Raw genomic sequence first — 20,097 nt, forward strand, 5'->3', positions numbered from 1 at the left:
ATATGTACTGCAGGACCCATCTCCTGCTTCTTGAAGCATGTCACACCATCTTTTTGGTCTCACCAAGAACTAAAAGCAAAGGCTTCCTCACTGAAACCAGATGAAAATTTAAAAAGCATTTTGAAGTCACTTGATCACTATGACTTATAATGCCCTGATCCACATTTTCCAGGGAGCTCTTTGGAAACATCCCATTTACACCGCCACAACTGCAAGTGTTTTCTGCAGTGCAGCGGACTCCAGATCAGTCTCCAGTTACAACAGGCATAGAGAAGGCACAATGTGCCAAGGCACATTGGGTAGGATCAGTCACCAAAGTGTCCTGTCCTTGAAGGACTGCCCACACACAGAAGAAAAAATCCACCATGATAAGGACATAACACAGCAAAAAACCTAGTAAGAGAGATGATCACTTGTCTGAGCCAGGTAATATCTGAGAAAGTAAGGGATTCATCAGGAGAAGGCTTTTCTTCTACACTCTGCTTCTGGTTTAACTTGAAACATGGCTTCCCATCCCTCATAGTTGGCACGTGAGTTTAGAAAGAGTTTGCAAAAACAATTAATTTCAAACAAGGAAACTCAGACTCCAGTAATTTCATACCAAAGTCCGAGTACTGAAGGGGCATGTCTTGCCAGCAATCTCACTTTGAACAGTGAGATCAGAGGGAGGAGAAAATGCGCAAGCAATTTTGCATGGTGTCTCACTGAAAAACAAGTTTAGGCAAGCATAAAGGTCGCCTATATTAGCATTTTAATTTTTAAAAACCAGTTATATGCAAATAGGTTATAGCCTCAAGTTCCTGAAGAGCACCAACACCTTCCCAAGCACCAAAGGTTTGGAGAGCATACAGTGAAGGGCATTACTCTCCAGTTGATGTCCAGATATTTTGGTATACACCTCCTGTTAACACATTAATGAAAAGAGAACCACATAAATCCATTGCAAAGTCAAAGGACTTTTACTGGCATGACAGACTGGAGACAAGATACCTTAATGACAGTTCCAAGGCAACTGAGATGAAGGTTCAAGACATTCCCCTTCCATGCTTCCTCTCCTAAGAAATAACTTGGGATTTAGCAAAGCATTGAATTGTAAGCTAAATAGACATATCAATACAAAGATTCTCCCCAAACAAATGTGTTAATTTACATGAGCTTAGCTATATCCCACACACTAGGAAGGTGGGGTAAAAGTCTGGAATTTTAGGCCATCACTTAATAGATGCATAATTTCTTCCCCTCTCCCCTTTTCTTGTTTCACCTCTCTCTCCTCACCCACTAGCTAAAGGGTCTCAGTTCACACCGTGTTGTGCGCTCTGGCAGCAACACTGGTTTGTAGGGCTGGTGATGAACTAGAAAGATCTGAGCCGAACATTTTGGGGTTGGGGGGAAGGAGTGGGTGTTGCAATCATTTTCAGACACATCAGTTCCCCAGTTCCATTCCCTGTGCTGGATGAACATTTTTCCCAGCACAATTGGCCATGGGGGAAAAACTTACTATTCAGCAGCATCTTTGGATAAGAACACCTCAGTCTTCAACATACATATGTCCAAAACAGTGTTGCCAAGAAAATACTATTAAACTCCACGTTACGGTTGGCGTAGTGAGGACCAACAGCCATGGACAGGAGCCGAACCTCAAGTGCTTCTATCTGAATTACTGCTAATCCATACATTCATTTTCTTACCATACACACTTAAAAAACCCCCTAGTATCAACAACTGAAAATAAGTGGCACACAAGGTTTTTAATTTTCAAGATCATAAAGCCTTCTGAAACACTTTCAGTTGAAGATCCCTGCACCATCTCCTCCTCACAGGCCCAGTACTGTTTCAGCCTGTAGTCACCCCTCAGTTAAGCACTGTGTGGCTCAGCTCAGAAGCCCAGCTGGTGCCAAACCCTGCTTGCCAGCAAGGACACCAAGACCTTGGTCACCTGGTACAACGAATGCAACCAGAACACAAATGTTCATAAAAAGAGCTTGAAGAGAAAGCAGTTTCCAACACAGTTTCAGCAAGGTTTCTAGTCCTTTTCAATCCCATCTACTACTCCCTTTGTATTCCAGTGACACCCTGTGGCAGTTACCTAGACTGCAGTCCAGCCAAGCCTTATTAATGAAGGGACTACAGGTGTGAAGAACAGCAAATCAGAAAACAGAGGAAGGACATCACAGCATTGAGTTGAAGCTGTGCAAGAGAAACCTCTGCATTTCGTGCCTCAGGAGTAATATGGTGCAGCAGCAGAGTTAGTTACTAGCAGCCTGTGATGCTGCCCCCGTAACTCCCCAGGCGCAGCTCAGCGGGCAGACTCAAAGGCAGTACTCCACCCGTTGTCACACGTTTCTGTTGAGCACAATATATGATTGCCAGGCTGATATAACACGGTGGAAAGAATCCAGTTTTACTGACTCAGCTTCTCAGGTCTTTTACTGCAACACTGAACTGCAGCCTGCACTCTGATATTTCTGTCTGTGCAAGACACAAGTGGCTTCCAAGGGGTATCCTAACTATCAATAAGGACTACAGCCTGTGATCATGAAGTCCCAATTTGCACTGCATTAGAACAGACTCATCTACCATTTCAAGAGTATAATTTCTATATGCACCAGCTATTGAAAGGAAAAAAAAACACACAAGTGAATTCAAACACCAGCTAGTATTTATACTGTTTGCTCTTAACCTCATTTTAAAAAATACCTCTTGTAACAGTATGTGCACTTACTTTTGCCCTTCAACTCTTCACCAAGCGAAAAAAACACCTTGCATATAGCACCTCAAACCATCTCAAAGTAGGTGTGTAATACAAGAGTCAATCAGGCAGGGGATATCACACTGCATGACTTTTTACGTTTAATGAACACATCAAGGCCAACCAGGGCATATCACCTGTCTTCCCTGAAACTATGTGTCAGAATTATAGTTAGTAAACTGTTTGGAACATGAGAGATGCAGACATGCAACACAGGTAAAAGTACCCAGGGAACACACACTCTTCCTCTCCCTCTCTCCCTCAAACACATGAAGAAAACCTCAAACAAAAAAACTCCCACAAGCACCCAAGATATCAGCCCACAAAAGGTACTCAGATCACTGCAGTGCAATCTTCAGAACTTCTCAAGCATCTTAAGATTACTGGAAGTTAAGAGTTTCCACTATAAAAAAAAATTCTCCCCAAGCACTAAAATCCTGCTACAGAGTATGCCAAGGATGATCACAGCTTTATGGAGGCTAAGTAGCATCTCAGCAGCACCTCCTTCATGCCAAGGGCTGTCTGGAGCCACTTAGCTCAGCATGCATGGCCAAGGAATATCCAAGAGGAAATTGGGTAAATAAAAGGGTGTAGTGGGGATGCTAGAGTGAATGAGGTAGTGGGGATCGTGGTCTCAATCCCTTTTCCTGAGCTACAAATGCCTTCTGCCATATGGTTATTTAACACAGAGAGCGTACACAGGCAAGTGACCACAAAACCCCTAAGGATATCCCCATATCCTGAACAACCAAGTCCTTCATGGATCTAGCTTAAGTGTGTGAGGGTGGAGGGGTGTCAAGTCCAAAAACCTCATTGTGCAACTTTCCTCACTGTCTCCAGAACATGTTTATTACTGTTAAACTTCAAACATCAACCTTAGCACTCTACCATATAAACTCAAACTATATAGAAAGGCACACTATTTTGTGACAAAAAAAATCTTCGCTTTGCTGGAACCACAGAAGCTTTGCTCGTCTTCAGAGTCACAATTTCACCCTGAACATACGTTACTGAAACAAACCATTGCTTTACAGGTCCTGCCCCTTATCCTTGACTAATGCAGTCCCTTCTCTGACCACTACCTCAGAATAATGTAGGCTTCCAAGTTCAGCTGTACAGCACACTGTCAGAGTGGTGCTTATGCACAACTACAACAGGCAGCAATTCCACGCCCTACTAAACATTACTACTAGTAATTCTGTTGCTATTGCAAATCGAAAAGCAGTATCTCCAGCAGATCATCTGCATACCACGATTCAGTACGTAATCTCTAATTGTGCATCTTACGGTTTACATTTGCAAGGATGCTGACAACTAAGCCAAGCATACCATGACCAGCCCCACGTGGAAAATAGAGGGAATATTACAAAAATCAGGATGTCAAACCTCACTGTTCAAGCCAAACGAACTGCTAACCTCCTATTTTCCTTTTTGTTAAGCTGCCCTAAGAAAGAAATAGAGGCAGATCAAATTTGAGTCTGAATTTCAAGGTTTTATAACAATGACCTGTCCTTTATTGCTTGGTTGTTGATCTCATCTTACACAATTATACAGAGAAAACATGGTTAAGCTAAGCTCCCACCACGCTGCTTTGATAACAAGGTTAGGGGCTTCCTTGAGTAGACTTGTTTTTTCACTTCTATCTTAATAACCTTTGTAATTTTATATTATTTTAGTAAGTCAAACTCTTAATTAGAAAAAGGGAGGTATTATCTACATATATGACTTTCTGGAATCCGCTTTTTATTCTGCTAACAGTGCCTGGGCAGGTAAATAAAATACACGGGCAGAGCTTTTAAAAGACTTGACATTATAGAAAGTGCAGTTAACTGTAGATGGGCAGTAGATACAGAAGATCCGCTTATCCTTTACTTTGACCATAGTTACTTAACTGAATCAGCACCCACAGGGGGAAAAAAAAAAAATCAAGAACTAGGACTTAGGGTGTAATAATTTACACTGTGCCTGTTGGTTAATCATTATCTTTCTCAATAAATTCATTGGCTTAAAACCAAATAATCTTCTGGACTTGGATAGACTTATTGACTTCCATAAAGCCTAAGATCAAATAGAAACATTCATTTTCCAAAAGCAAACCATTGCAAGACTGCTGCTGGTCTAGTAGCAAGACACAAGCAAAAGAACTTTAAGAGGGGGCCAAGCAGAATCACAAGAAGTAAACTATACACGTACAATTTGTATGTACAGAAGATACATATCATATACTCATCATTTGTATGTATAGTATATGCATGTATGTATAGTATATGCACACACACAAAAATATATTTTAAAGCAAACAGTATTCAAAGTTAAGGCATATATTGGTAGGTACAATTTAGGGAAAAAACCTGTTGACGAGTGTATTGGTGCATCTTCAGCCTTTCTTTCTTTCTTTCTTTCTTCAGCACTGTAAAGTGCGGGAGAAGAAAACAATAATATTTAAAAGAAACATCCTGGCACCACACACAACTACAAGTCAGTACTGGGAATGAATGAGATTTAACGCACATAGTGTGTTTGTCTGATGCTTTCCGTCTGTCAGCCACATGTCCACTGGGAAGTGTACAGCTCACTGATCTTTGCTAGGATGCACCTGGAAGAAAATGGGTCAAGCTACAAGGCTCTAGAATAGGAACTTTGGGCCAACACACTTTGAGGTTGGGGGTTTTTTTGAGGGTGGAGGTAGGAGTTGTGGGGATGAGGGTAATATCTCAGAAGCAGTTTAGACTTCTTTCCTTTCTGCTTTCTTTTGACAGTTTCACAGATTCCTAACAGTAGACCCATCCCAGAGATAATGGCAAAGTCACCTTTGGCACATCTAGCTCATTTTCTTCTTACGATTTATGTCAGATGTTCAACACCACAAGATAGGGAAGTAAGACTTCTTCGTAACAGAAGTGACCGCTGATGATGACAACAGAGAAATCCATTGTATTTATAAGCGGAGATATTCCTCGTTAAAATGCTGCTTTAAATACGTAATTATCACTCATCCTTTCCTCCAACATGGCAGACATTTCTTGTTAAGAAGAGTCAGCTATTTGTTTCAGCACCCATGACCTTTTCCTGCGCACCTCTAACTGAAACGTCTATATTGTTCATTGTCATAATAACTAAAGAAACTAAAATCTTCTGTCCATGTGTCAGAGTTCCCATCAGCAACTCAGTCACTACTCCAAGCTCCCATCCTTCCCTCATCGGCAAATGCTGCAGCCCCTGTGCAACAGACACATCCCAGGCACAATCTTCTTTCTCTATGTCTCAGTGTCCAGCATCTAACATAGCAGTTCCTATCTAGTAAATACAAATACATCATGTTATTAACAGCTGGAATAATACAGCAAAAGTGAAAGGAGAAGAAGGTATCACAGCAGCCATCTAAAGAGAAGAGAACTGAACAGCATGAGGAGGGGGCTTTCATTAGGTTCCACTCTCCTTCTCCAATCCTATCCACCCTACACAGGGGAGACTCACCTTTCAGAGTTCAGTCCACTGAGTAACACTGGTGCAGTATCCCTACAGGAGCACTCTTGGAGAGTAATCACTCAAAATAACTGTATACACACACTTAACTCACATATTCCTAACAGGAATCCTAGTCACATATTTTTAACAGGAACATTCCTTTTCATGCAGTTTTCATTGATATAAAACATCATGTTCAACAGAGGGAGATGCATCAGGGAAAGATATCCACAAACACACCAAGCAGGGAAGACAGGAAGATAAATTTCAGTGGCCCTTCAGTCACAGATTCAACCAAGTCTTATGAGCAAGAAAATAATGCTGAATAAAAGCATACAAACGTGAAGGAGAGAGGGAGAAGGAAAAAAGAATCTACCCAGGTTTAGACACCTGGAGTCCTTCGCAGACTCAAAAAAACCACACACACACACACACACACACACAAAAAAAAAAAACACCCAAACCACAGATGTGCTGTAAGTGCTTTCCCAGCATCTGCTTATCCTTGCCCTAGAAAGATTCATCAGCAACACCCCAGTATAGCACACTAGCTCATATACCTTATCAGTCAGATGCATCCCACTTCCAATCTCCTCTTGGCATAAAGAGATTACACCTTCTGTAAACATTTGTAATTACACTATATGCTTTGGATGTTACAATTAGTTTCATTTGCAGTTCACTTCAAACAGTTAACAGTGATTTCAAGGTACACTGGCCAACAGGCAGATACTCCTCATCAAAGTGTGTGGCAAGTCTATAGGACAGAACATTGTTAACTCCTTACCACATAGTTATTTTTCCTCAGCACATCTTCTAACGTTATCCAAAGGGCAGCTGCAACCCAAGAGCTGTACAGGCCAGCTGGAGAGCTGTCACAGAAGCTCTGTGAAGGTAAAGGAAGGAGAATCTGCAGGTGCCTTGCAATGACCAGCAAAGTTTATTCATGCAGCAAGGTGGTGGGAATGAGCCATACATGCTTGAGGAGCTGTAGGATTCAGACAGGCATCACAGCTATTGACTGTACAGCTCAGCAGAAACTGGAGCTTTGTTTCAAACAGGCATCACCTAGGTTCCGTTTTCAGAGCTAGTGTCAAGTCATGAAGCCAAAATGGAGAGGCAGCTCTCTGTAACACAGAATACTGTATTGGTCCACAAGCCTTAAAAAAACCAAAAAAAACCAAAACAAAAAACCAAAACCAGACAGACATGCGCTCACATTATCATTCTTGGTATTTCTTTCTGCCCAGCATGCTCATTTTCACCTTGTTATAAGCACTAAGCATGGGGCGCATCCAGCAAACCTGGATGTTGCAAATTCTGTTAGAGCCCTATACCCTCAGCAGTACTAATAAGTGCTGCACAAGCAGATCCTCCTAGTAAGGCACAGAGGCAAAATTTAAAAGGATTAAAGTATCGCAAATGCCTAGAGAATTATAGAAATAAAATTTACCAATGCCTGCTATTAGCTAAATTCCCTAGACAATTAATGGAAGTAGCAGCAGACAGTGAGCTAAAGGAATGAACAGAGGTTGTAAGCCAGTAACCAGAAAATACTGAGGAGTGAGATGTGACAAAACCTATTACTTTAAAGACTCGGAGTCTAAACATCCATCCTTACTCTACATGCTGTCCCAGAAAGATAAATACACTGATATTTTTCAGATAAGTAGTCTTCTGCCTGAAAAGTGACCTCATGCAAAAAAAATTATACAGGGATAAACAACCCTTTCAAGCTGCCTAACACAAACTTATGTTTTCTGTGATTGGGTGACAACAGAAGATTGGCAGAGCAGCACAAATTTCACCACTGTTCTCTCTCACAGGAGATTTCTCAACATCTCCCTATGCTTCTTTGCTGAAGATGTGCACCAGCTATAACAAAAATACCATTTCCAAGTCTTCACTTCAAACCATACTGAGACAAAAAGGACACTCCTCATGCTGGACCTATCCTCCAAGACTCTTTCTGCCACCTAACTTAGGTCTCCTCCTTACACTACTGCCAGGTAAACTATACCCTAGACTCTTCAGAGTAAAGGCCTGATTTTTGCTTTGTGAAATACCTTTCTTAATAAATAATTTAGCAAGGTAAATTAACGGGCAGCATGGTAAGGAAAGACCTCAGTGGGTTAGCCATAATCTATTAATTTACTTCTAATTCACGCCTGGTAGGTGTTTGCTTAACATGTCCTTAAAAACATTAAGGACAGAAATGGTACAACCCTACTGAGCAACCTCTTCCTCTGCTTTGCTATTCTTGCAAAAACACCAAAAGTATTTGTAGGACAAGAATCCAGTTATATTGGGCTAGCGGATGCTGATGAGCTCCATATAAAAACCTTCATATGGCTACAGGCTACAATATGCACACCAGGTATGCTGGACAGACAAAGGAATGGAGTGCACCATAAGTAACTTGCCATAGGTCTGCAGAGAAGCCACCTCTCTCTTCACCTGGGAGTGCAGGTGAGCCTGAATTCAGAGCCTCAGCATCCCTTCATTTCTCTCCGTGCTGGATGGATGAGGAGTTCCTCTGACAGAAAACATCCTGCATGTGACAGCAAATGCAATTAGCAGTATCAGCACAGGGCCCATACCTGAACTACTCATAAGCCAGTCTCCAGTTATATCTCAGCATAACGCCCAATACACAGAAACGATCCCTGCTTTCAAGGGAAGTTGCATACAAGCCTAAGACTGCCAGACAAAACAAAACAAAAAGTATCATCCCATTATTTTGCAACAGGCAAGCAGGGATCAGCAACAGCTTCAACAATTAAATATCTAACATAAGAATGATTTTTTGTTTGTTTAATTAAGATTTCCTCCATAGATAAGTCAGAACACAGACAGGGCTGCTGAATTATCTCTAAATAATCACAAGCCCATATTCAGTGAATTCATGGTATGTATAGCATCCTGAATGATTCAGTACCAACTATGCTTCCAAAGGACGCTACCACCATATTGGCAAACACTTCCTCCAAATGAGGAGGAAAGGGCAAGGAACACGGCAGCACAAAAGAATTGCCAGTATTTACAGGGGACTGGCTACCGAAAGTTTGGTTTAAGTTAGCAAGGGTGGTGTTTTAGTTACAAATGTGTTAACTGTAACGTACAAAAAACACCCATCTAGAGGAAGGTCACAGTCTTCCCTACACTGCTGCCACCTGAGGAGGAGCCCTGGCTAAATGCAGCACAGGGCTTCAAACCAAATGCATTAAAAAGGCATCTGCCATCCGGACGTTCAATCAAACAGATCAGCTGAGGAGGAGCCATAATGCATCTGCCTGGCACACAGAATGGATTCCAGTTTTCATTTCATAAGTCACCTAAGTTACCATCTGGGCATGAATTTGTCTTCCTAAATTCTGAGAAGACACTGTGCCTAATAAAGTACAATCATCAGCAGCAGAAAATAGTCTCTCACCTTGAGAAACCCAAAATGCTAAACCAAGAGTAAACAAAGCACAACCACACCACACAGCTAAGATAGAAGGCCCTACATGCAGAGCTAGTTTCCACAGTGAAGAGATGTGTTCAGGAACCATTATTTTGGACAGACAACCCAGGCTCATCCTAGAAATCCCATTTTACCAGTAGTAGCTACTTCACAACCTACATCAGAGCCCTCTGTATGACACCATTACAGGACACAGAGGCAACAGGCAATTTAAGCTAATTATTTCAACATCATTACCAACGCAATATCAAGATGTAATGAAGTCACCAGACTTGAGTCCATTTAACAGGTTGCTACTGAAAAAGAGATCTAACACCCTGGGCTCCTCCTTCACCTCTGCTCCTGTAAATTATCAGACACCAACTCTAGCATTCACTGATTTCTCCTGCAAGGTGGCTCCACTCACCAACCCGGCACAGAACTAACCAGTGTAGGTAAATCTTCTACCAAAGAGCCCAACAACTACCAAAGCGACAGAGGAGGCAGGCCCACATGGCCAGAAGCAAAAGCAGCAAGGAGTAAATCCCCCTTTCAACAGGGGTAAGCTGCCAGCCTGAGCATTCAGTTAACTACTATCCATCAAGCACAAAAAGAAACTGAAAGTCATTCTTATACAGTGTGAAGAACTGGTCTCCAAAACAAGAATAATTTCTCTTCCCATGCCTGTATGTTACTTGAACTTTTAACTTAGCACAAAACCAAACAGAATGCAACTTGAAAGTTATCTTTTTCTGTACAAGCCATGGGCTACTAAAACACCTTCATTTTCAGACGTTCCAGAAGCATCTCTCAGTAAAGCACAAAGGCCATTCGCTAAGACATTCAAAAACCAGGTTAGAGTCTGCAAGTCTGCCAAGAGACACAAGTAGCCCAGTAAAATTAATGGGACTGATCATCAGATTTGGAAATTACAAGTGACATACTTCAAAATTAACAACTGATGGCGTTTGGCCAGCAGAAGCAGGAAGTCACTGCCTTTCCGGCACCATTTGTCAGTCAGCCAGGAAGTCTCAAATGCTCACAATGCTACTGGGGTGGCCAGAAGAACCACGAAACAAGACTAGAGAGCAAACTAATTGCAAAACCCTAGGGGGACATGGGGAGGCACAGCAATGTAAGGAGGCTTCTGCTGCTCACAGTGTCTTTGCAGTGATACAGTAACCTCTTTCTTTTGTTCTTCATGCTGAAGACCCTTTACCAGTACGGTAAAGGTCTAGCCATAAGTAGGAACAAGTTTATCTCCCAAAAAAAGCCTCCAAAGCCTCCATAGGACAAATATAGCTTATAATAAAGACAGAGAGAGACTTTTTACCAGGGCTTGTAGCGACAGGACATGGGGCAATGGTTTTAAACTGAAAGAAGGTAGGCTTAGATTGGACATAAGGAAGACTTTTTTTATGAGGGTGATGAGGCACTGGAACAGGTTGCCCAGAGAAGCTGTGGATGCCGCATCCCTGGAAGTGTTCAAGGCCAGGCTGGACAGACCTTTGAGCAGCCTGGTCTAGCAGAAGGTATCCCTGCCCATGGCAGGGGTGTTGGACTAGATGACCTTTCCAACCCAAACCGTTCTGAGATTCTATTATTCCATTTCTAGACTTCATTTCTTTCAAGTTTCTGTTTTATATAACTGCCTGGAAGAAGGACTGCTGTTTGGAAATCTTTTGCTCTCCATAGCACAGACAAGTCCATTTCTTTAATGTACCCTTTTATATCTCCAGTTCCCAAAACAGATGACCAACCTGACATTAAATACTGTCAGAAACCACTGATGTAGACTAGAATCTATTTGTGACACAGTTTCTGCTAAGTAACTAAGAAGTAACAACACTTTTCTTCTAATACAAACTTTGGAACTTTTTGGTTTTCATTTAAATCACTGGCAATGAAACTTAAATCCTTTTTCCTGCAAGAAGACATAGTCAAGAATAGGTATCAATTACGTTGACTTCCTTCAAAAAGACTCAAGAGATTTACTTTGTCTTAGGAAGTCTAGAGCATGCCAATTAGAAGACAGGTGCACAAAACAGAGTCACAGACACTCCAACCTCACCCATGTCCTGCTCCCTTTCTCACAACTAATCAGCCAAGGAAGGAGTGAGTGTGAGTCTCATCCCATTTTAATTTGCTTTTTAACTTAACAGATACACCAGTTAAAGTTTTTGTTCCTACTATCAAGCTTCCGGCATTTTGTTTGCCTTAGGTCTTGCTGAGCTTGGCACAGAATAGGAATTATATTTATAGTTGGATGACTAATTCCTGATCAGTTTCTCTTATGTTACTTACACACACCAATAGGTCCTTTATATGTATCAGCCTTTTTTGTTTACCATGACACTTCACTGCTACCAGAAAGACAGACCTCAGTCCTCACTGAGGCTTGAGAGAGATGCTGATGGCTCTGGAAAAATGCAATGAGCCTTCTGTTCTCACCACACAAACTTAAATACTAAACACCCTTTCCAAAAGCTTTCAGGACATGTTGTAACAATGTTTAATTCCTTACCCCACCCATCTTACTTTAATTACCAAGAAAAACTGCGTTAAAAAAAAAAAAAAACACCACCAAAATATTCACCCTTTGCTTTTCAACCCTGTCCACTGCTTCCTCATTTAACTGTGGTGGTAATCTCCTTCCCCCATCATTCCTAATTTAATGCTCTTGTTTTCAGGTTGGCCCACCTGTTGATGAAGATGCTCTAATCCCACTTAGTCAACTTCTAATATAAGTTTTTTTACATTCAGGAAAATGAAAAAAATGCAAACACCCCAAATACATAGAAGTATGTGGAGAACAACAGTCAGCACTTCACTCCCATGCGTACTCCTCAAGAGTAGCTTTTCCCTCCTCTCAGTTTGGGTGGGACTGGGATTTGCCGTTTACAAATGACAATACAACAGGCATCCACTGCAATGCTTTCCTAAGCCCACCACGTGTGGGACACTCTCCCTTTTCTGTCCACATGAATATAGCACCAGAGAAGACAGTCCCTGGCATTAAGATAAAAAGACTCTCCAGTCCTCGACTCACCATAGTAGGTGCTACACAACCACTTAAGACAGTAGCTCCTTCCCCACCAAATGGCTGTGTCCAACAGGTTCAAACACAGGAATCGGCAAATGCTTAAACACTGACCTCTCAAACACTGTTTATTATGCATGCTCAGTAACCACGACAGTACTTCAAAGGCAGCAAACATTACTCAGAAGGACCCTACACAATCACGGCTGTAACTCTGAAGTGCAATTTTTGCTGTAAAAGTCAAGCAAAACCTACTATGAAAGATGTCATGGACACAACACTGGCATTTTCTTCCATTCAAGGGTATATACTGCTAAAGACCTCCTGAAGCTGATCACAAGCTCAACTCAATACAGCTAGGAGAGACTTGTGCTTCAGCTCTTAAGTGCTTTGTCTCTCAAGAACATTCAGTCTCTTCATGTCCAAGTGCTTCCCCAGTCCATCAATTTAAATATTAGCTTTCTTCTGAGACTTAAAAGCAAAATAAAACCCCTTGGCTTTGCTTAGTCGGGGAGAAACTGAAAAGAATAACGAAGCTCACAAGGGCTATGGGTTCACATCTTCAGCTTTCCAAGCTGGCAGATCACAAGACACAAGCATGTAGGATTAACTCTTGAAAGATCTCTAGTCCTTCTTCATCCCTTCCAGGTAGGTGATCTTGCATGTGAAGAATACAGAGAAGAGACAAGTCCAAAACAGAGCAGCTTCTTGAGCCAGCCTGTGGCAGATCTGGGGCCTCTCAAGGCTCAACTCACTCAAGCAGACCACACTCACTTCTGTAGTGAACCCAAGTATCACAGTCCTGTTGTTCAAGCAGTAACAAGTATTAGAGGCTGAAAAAAGCTATTCACAAAGGTGAACGTGATTAAGCATGCAATACCACCGAGCAGTCACCAGATGTCACCACATCTCAACAGACTTGTAGGGAAACTCTTAGCAGGCCTAGTGATAGAAATCGAAAAGAAGGTTTCTATCACACATATGCAGCTTCAGGTCCAAAGTGAGACCAAAAAAACAACTCAGTGACCAAGACGACTTCCCATCAAACAACTTAATGCATGCACGTTTAGGAGTTAAAGGACCTGGACTGGCCATCTAAGGCAGTGCCTTCCAACTTTTCTACCTCAGCCACATGGCCGCTGCTCTCTTCTTTCTCACTTCCCACCTCAAGCCCTATATCCTTGCTCCTCGACCACCCACACAGGAACACTGTCTCTGGAAGCAATCACCAGTCCCGCTTCCCAGGACTTCAGCAGCTCTTATGCAACCCAGGTTTCTTCACTGCAGTTCGAGACTGGGTGGAACTGAAACTCTTTGTTAACACGCTCTCGTACATGATGCCAGATGTTAACGTGGCTTCTAAATTTGGTCTCTCAGATTAAAACTTCCGTATTTCTTTTGTGGATCCAGGTTCCAGCATTTACGTTTCAAACTGCCACTGATGAGATCCTGGTTCTGCCTTTTGCACAAGGCAGGACCCAGACAAAGCATATTCTGTCCACAGGTAATGACCCAGCCTGCTGCCGACATGAACGCTGCGCCAACATCGGCAATCTTACAGGCCATTCTAAAATGGTAGTGAAAGCTTCAGGAATGAATCAAATACAGATTTCTACATCACCCTCCGTAAAGTTAAAAAAAAAAAAAAATATATATAGCATAACCAACACACACACGCACACTCTCTCCTTGGTCAAGAGGGACTGCAGTACCAGCTCCAAAAAAATCCATGATTGCTTTTCTCCAGTTTAGTGGCCTCCCTATCTTTCTACCTCTTCTGCTGGAAACAACAGCCAGTGCTGTGCACATCTAGACCCCTATCCAGCAGTACCCAATAAAATGCCAAATATTTGGCCTGTTGGGCTATCATAGTGTCCACAAGTTCTAGTCATGTTCCAGGGTCTCATGCAGTAGACACACATGCACACACAAAAAGAAAAAGATTAGTAAAGAGTTCCTGTACAAAAAGTGATGCTGTGGTGTCACGTCATCTTTAGTGATGCCTGCAGGGCAAAGTGGCTGCCATATCTTCCCAGTAGCCATGCATGAATCAGTGGCGCTTAGACCAGTAGAGCCTAAGGCCTCAGCTGAACAAGATCATACCATTTCTTCCAGTAGCAGGGAGGGCTAAACATCCCAGGTCCTTCCTCTCTGTCATAGCACGCCTACAAGACATGAGCAAGTGCTGCATCCAACATACACATGGAGAGCAGGCCTCAAATTTTCAAAAAAACATCGGCTCACTGAGCGTCCACTGCACAGCGGATTGACCCAAGTTTGCTGACCTACACTATTCCAGGGAGAGGAGCCCAGGAGCAGGCTGCTTTTACCAAATCCATTCACGCAGCCTGCTCCAGACATCCTCCTTCCTAAGGGACTTTCAGATACTAAGGACATTGCACAGCCTCCTGAAAAGGAGGTAGCTTGAAGCCAGGCCACAAAATGCACAAACAGTTTTTGGTAAACTGTAGTTTTGACAACTCTGATTTAAATCTTCACTTCCTTTTGAACAGAAGAGAAGGAACAAAGAAGAGGTACAGGGGAAGAAAGAAAAAAAGACTAGGAGGAAAAGAACCAGACACACACAATGGGAATTTAGTAAGTCCACTGATATAAAGGGATGTTGTCAATACAGGGCTTAAGGACCCATACAAGCCTCACTCCAACCCCACAACCCCACCCCCAAAAATAAGAACAAAATCTGCTCTAGGCTGGAAACACCCACAAGGTATCTTGATTTCAAGCAACTGAATCCATACACAGGTAGCTATGACTCCAAGGGAGTAACGCACAGACCTTTTTAAGAGCCTAAAGGAAAACTGGAGGCTGCGGTCCATTATGTATTAGAATGTAACACGGCATCTCTTATCAACCAGTGCAAGCTGGCATGCTTGGAGCTGTACCATCTCCACAGCAGATGGTTCCACTGCAGAGAACATTACCAGCACACCTCTAAACCAGTTCACCCAGCGTTTAGAAGGATGGGAATAATTGTGAAAGAACAAAGAAAGTAAGGTTTAAAACAAGGGGGTGGTGAGAAATATGGACAGAAATGTGAACTTGAGTAGGAACCTCAGGACGCACAAGGCACATACTCCATTAGGTATAAAAAAAAGGCCTTTTAAAAGCGAGGAAGAACAATCACTTACCTTTCAAAAGGGGCTGGAAAGTTGGAATTTCCTGCAGTTTTATGACATCTGGATCATTGCTGACATTCCGGGAGGATTGTGTTCCTGGGGCTACCACCACAATGTCATCCATTTTTGCTCGTTGCTTGGCTGGCGATGGAGATGCTGGAAGGATACGGATGGGGGGGAAGGGGAGGGAACAATCAAATTAATACGCAAATTACATCAGAATTTAACCCTAAGCGAATGCTAGCACGTTTAACGTAGTAAAGGTACATTTTCTATAGCACGAACACATCTCTAAGATCACTCAGGGATGGTACTCTCCCTTCACACTTGTGAATCTCTCATGTTCAGTAATTTTTTTTTCAAAATCAGGTAGCAGCCAATGCAAGACGTCTTGCCTTCTCACTGCAGGGATAATCCAAGATGCTTTTGTTTTAGTGATAAAGGTAAAAACACCAAACGCTGTGCACGTGTCCATGTCCCACCACAGCAAGGCTCCTTTACATCATTAGGTGCCTTCACAGGAAAGGTTCGGTTCAACAGCTTAATCTCAAGTACATTTGGGACACTCGTTGCAGCACCGTTCCCCCTCACCCTCGCTCACAGAGGGGCATTCAAAAGGAAGACCTGCACCCCTGACAGGCTCACCCTCAGCTCCCCGAGCCCCGACACCGGGAGGTGGGCGCTGGGGGACTCCACCTCGCCGGCTCTACCTCCCCCCAAGCGGCTGGTGCCCGCCCTCCCGCCGCCCGGAGCGGGCCCGGCGCCGTCCCCCCCCCTCCCCGCGCCCCAGAGGAAGGGCCGGGCCGGGCCGGGCCGGGGCCGCCGCCTCGGAAAGGAGCCGTTCCCTTCCCCAGAGCAACCGCCTCCGCCCCTCGCCGTCGCCTCCGCTGCCGCCGCGCCCGAGCACCCCTCTCCCGCGGGCACCCCCGCCGCACCACAGGGACGGGGATCCCCGCTCCCGGAGCCCGCGACCTCCTGGCCACCTCCCGCCAACCGGCGGCCCCCTCCTCCCTCCTCCCTCCCTCCCTCCCTCCCGCGGCGCGGCGGCGCCGACCTGAGGCGCTGGGCTCGCCGGGGCGGCTCTCGGCCTCCGCGCTCTGCTCCGCTCCCATGGCGATGGCGGCAGCGACAGCCGCCGCCGCCGCCGCTTCCTCCTCCTCCTCCCCCGCCTGCTGCAGCGCGGGGATCACCGCCGCTCCGGCGGCCGCCACCACCGCCCGTCCGCCAACCGGGGCTTCCGCCTGCGCCGGGCGGCCTCCGCGCCCCGATCGCGGGCAGGCCCCGCCCGCCGAGCCGAGCCGAGCCGAGCCGCGCCGAGCCGGGCGGGGCGGGGCGCCGCTTGGAGGCCGGGGCCGCTGCGGCCGGGAAGAGGAGGGAGGGAAAGGAGGCTGAGGCGGCGGCGGCTGGGGGGCCTGGGCCCTCTCCCCTCCGCCGCCCGGCGGTCTGGCCTTCGCCCCTGCTCTGCTGGAAGCTGCCCCGCCAGAGCGGCGGGGGGCGAACCGCGCTCATCTATTCTTTTTTAATTACGGATATTCATTTTAATGTCGTAAGGCGAACCCGCCAAACCCCGAAGTGCTGGGCCTGCGTCCCAGGCTGCCCGATAAAGGGTGCCCAGAGAGGCTGTGGAGTCTCCTTCCCTGGACGCGACGCTGTGCCCCCTGCTCTAGGTGACCCTGCTCAAGCAGGGGGGTTGGACAAGATGATCTCCAGAGGTCCCTTCCAACCCCTACCAGTCTGTGATTCTGATAAAGCCACCCTGGGCAGGTCTCCACACTGTTCTCCCATGGCTTGCTTGGCGGGCTCGCACACATTGCCTCCCTCCCCACCCCAAAACTGCAGCCCCTCACCCACCACAGGGCACTGAGCAGCGAGTCACAGCCTTTATCCTTGTGCCAGGAGCAAAGTAGAGGCAGCTGTGACCAAAAGTTCACAATCTATTCAGGTTAAGCAAAACAAAACAAAAAAAAAAAAAAAAAAAGAGAAGGAAACACACTTTGAGATTTCAGACTTACAATTTTCCTATTTGACAGTCAAATCAGCAAAGAAGCCACACAAATGAATTGTCTCCAACAGAAGAATTGTCTATAAATAGCAAACAAATGCTGGGGTGTGCTGGTTTCTGAAAAAGTTAGTTCTCTGCTCATGCGTGATGCCCGGCAGCACTGAAAGCTCTGCACTGAACTCTGCGGCATTTCTCTTGGCTGCCTTTGCTAATTGCCACCAAGATTTAATTTAACACAGAAATAGTGCTCCTATCTCGTGGGAACTGCACCTCACAACTGTGACCGAGACCAAGGCTATGGGAGGACAGTCCCAATCCAACAGCACCTCGCGCCAGCTGTAGGCTGTACTGTGCGCTTTTGTAACCTCATAATAATAGACTTTTCTTTCAACTACCGGAACAACTGCTTGATTCCTGCCAAAATAACAAATAAATAGTATGAAAGCAATGCAATTATTTTGAGGGAAGAACAAACTGTTGCTAGCACAATTCAGTTTACAGTCTTGAGTTCCTAATCTGCAATATGCACGCACATGATTGAAGTCACACCTCTGAGTAGTCTCAGTGGCTTTTAAGAAAGGACTGGCAGTGTTTAAAGATAAAGTGCACACTGTCTGTAGGACTACAGCCTAACCAGTGCTTGCCACAAAGTCATTTGACATTATCCGTCAGTCTTGGACAAATTTTCATATTAGTAGATTATTTGAAACTGTATGGTATATTAAATAGGTGGCTGCAGGTTCCTCAGAAGGGCTCAAGGCAGAAGCTGTGCATGGGGGTAACGCGGCACGGGAATAGCCCTGACCCACCTACCCCTGCATTGCCTCACGTCGGTGGGCGGCCCCGATCAGATGGGGGCAGTCCCCTTGGCCTCCTTGCTGCCACCAAGCAAAGTGGGTGAGGAGCCACACTCCCAGACCCTCCGAGACCCTCCGAGACTGGTTTACGATGAGTAGTTTGGGGGCAAGGGATTTAGCTACATGTGAGAGTATGCAAGTGTGAATACCCACAAATGTACTCACAAATACATATACTTGAAGTTCCTCTTATCTGCAGCCGGGCGTCTCACCCAGTAGGGCACCAGCTCCCAAGCAGAGAGGTGCTCTACAGAGGTAGGAAAACACCCTTAGCGACTTAGCACTGTGAGGCAGGGCTGATGGGGTCCAGCCACCCTCCCCTCTCTTGGCCTCCCTTCCTTCCCATCTCAGTAAGGAGGGGAGCACAGCAGCCGCCGAGCAAGGCTGGCTCTCTCCTAGCCAGCAGCACTGGTTTCTGCATAGCGTTTGATGGACCTCGGCTTCCCTGCACCTCGCCAGCCTGGCTGAGTTGCACCTGCTCTCTCCAGGAAGGATGGGTGCCCACCCTACAAAGAAGAGGTAAGAAGCAGGGAAAGAAGCAATGGTGGCTGGTCCAGGGCAGCTGTGTCACCCCATATTATCTCTTCTGCCCTGCTCTTATTATATCAGCCCTTCTTATATTCCCATAACTACCTATGCCTGTCTCACCACAGCAGTCTCCGCACAGATCTCCACATTCACTGTCATTCCAGCACCCCGACACCCCTAACCACTGACACTATCCTGACAGTCCCAGTGAAGAATCATTTTCCTCACCCTCCAGTTATGACCACGCCAGCCAGACCTTTAGCCTTTTTTTTTTTTTTTGAGGTTCTTTAAGCTCAGCTTCTTCCACCACCACTATGTAAGCAAAGGAAGGTGGCAGCTGGGACTCTGCCTAATGCATAGCACAGGTAATATTTGTGCTTGCTTTTACTATTCAGGCCCGTAGTTCATTCACTGTGTGATACGGTTAATAGGTGACACCTTAAATGTTAACATTCTCTTACAGCTTTTTCTTTTAACAGCAAAAATAATCTTGCCAGTTTACCAAAAGAGGGAAACCTGGCTACCAAAAGCATTCCTCTACATTTCTAAAAACTGGAAATAAACATTTTCTTAAGCAAATGCAGCTGAAAATTTCAGGGGGAAAAAAAAAGCACCAAGAATGCAAGAATCACAGGAAACATTAGGAATTACCCCAAACTGGCCATTTGATGTGAAATGAGATGATAGGCTCAGTCTCTTACAGCACTTGCGTCCAAATAAAAGCCAACACCCAGCTGTATTAACAAAGGAGACGGGGACTGACTGGGCGTGAAGAATCAGCTGGCCGCCCGTCCCTTGGCGTGGGTCCATGGTGCTAGGCACAGCGCCGGGCGGGCAGCAGGGCAGCGTCGAGCTGGATGTGCCCCCACTG

General features: G+C 45.0%; 1 protein-coding gene across 1 annotated transcript in view; it reads right to left on the minus strand.

The window, feature by feature from the left end:
* BORCS5 (BLOC-1 related complex subunit 5) overlaps positions 1-17,166 on the minus strand; it is a 75,514-nt gene extending 58,348 nt beyond the window's left edge. The window contains exons 1-2 of the mRNA XM_075112094.1: positions 16,894-17,166; positions 15,852-15,995 (exon numbers count right to left, since the gene is read on the minus strand). Of these exons, the coding sequence (XP_074968195.1) occupies positions 15,852-15,995; positions 16,894-16,951 (202 nt within the window). The 5' untranslated portion in view covers positions 16,952-17,166. The remainder of the gene's footprint in view (positions 1-15,851; positions 15,996-16,893) is intronic.
* Positions 17,167-20,097: the final 2,931 nt, after the last annotated feature.

The sequence above is a fragment of the Phalacrocorax aristotelis genome, chromosome 1 (assembly GCF_949628215.1).
Source record: "Phalacrocorax aristotelis chromosome 1, bGulAri2.1, whole genome shotgun sequence".
In the NCBI taxonomy this organism is placed as follows: Eukaryota; Metazoa; Chordata; class Aves; order Suliformes; family Phalacrocoracidae; genus Phalacrocorax; species Phalacrocorax aristotelis.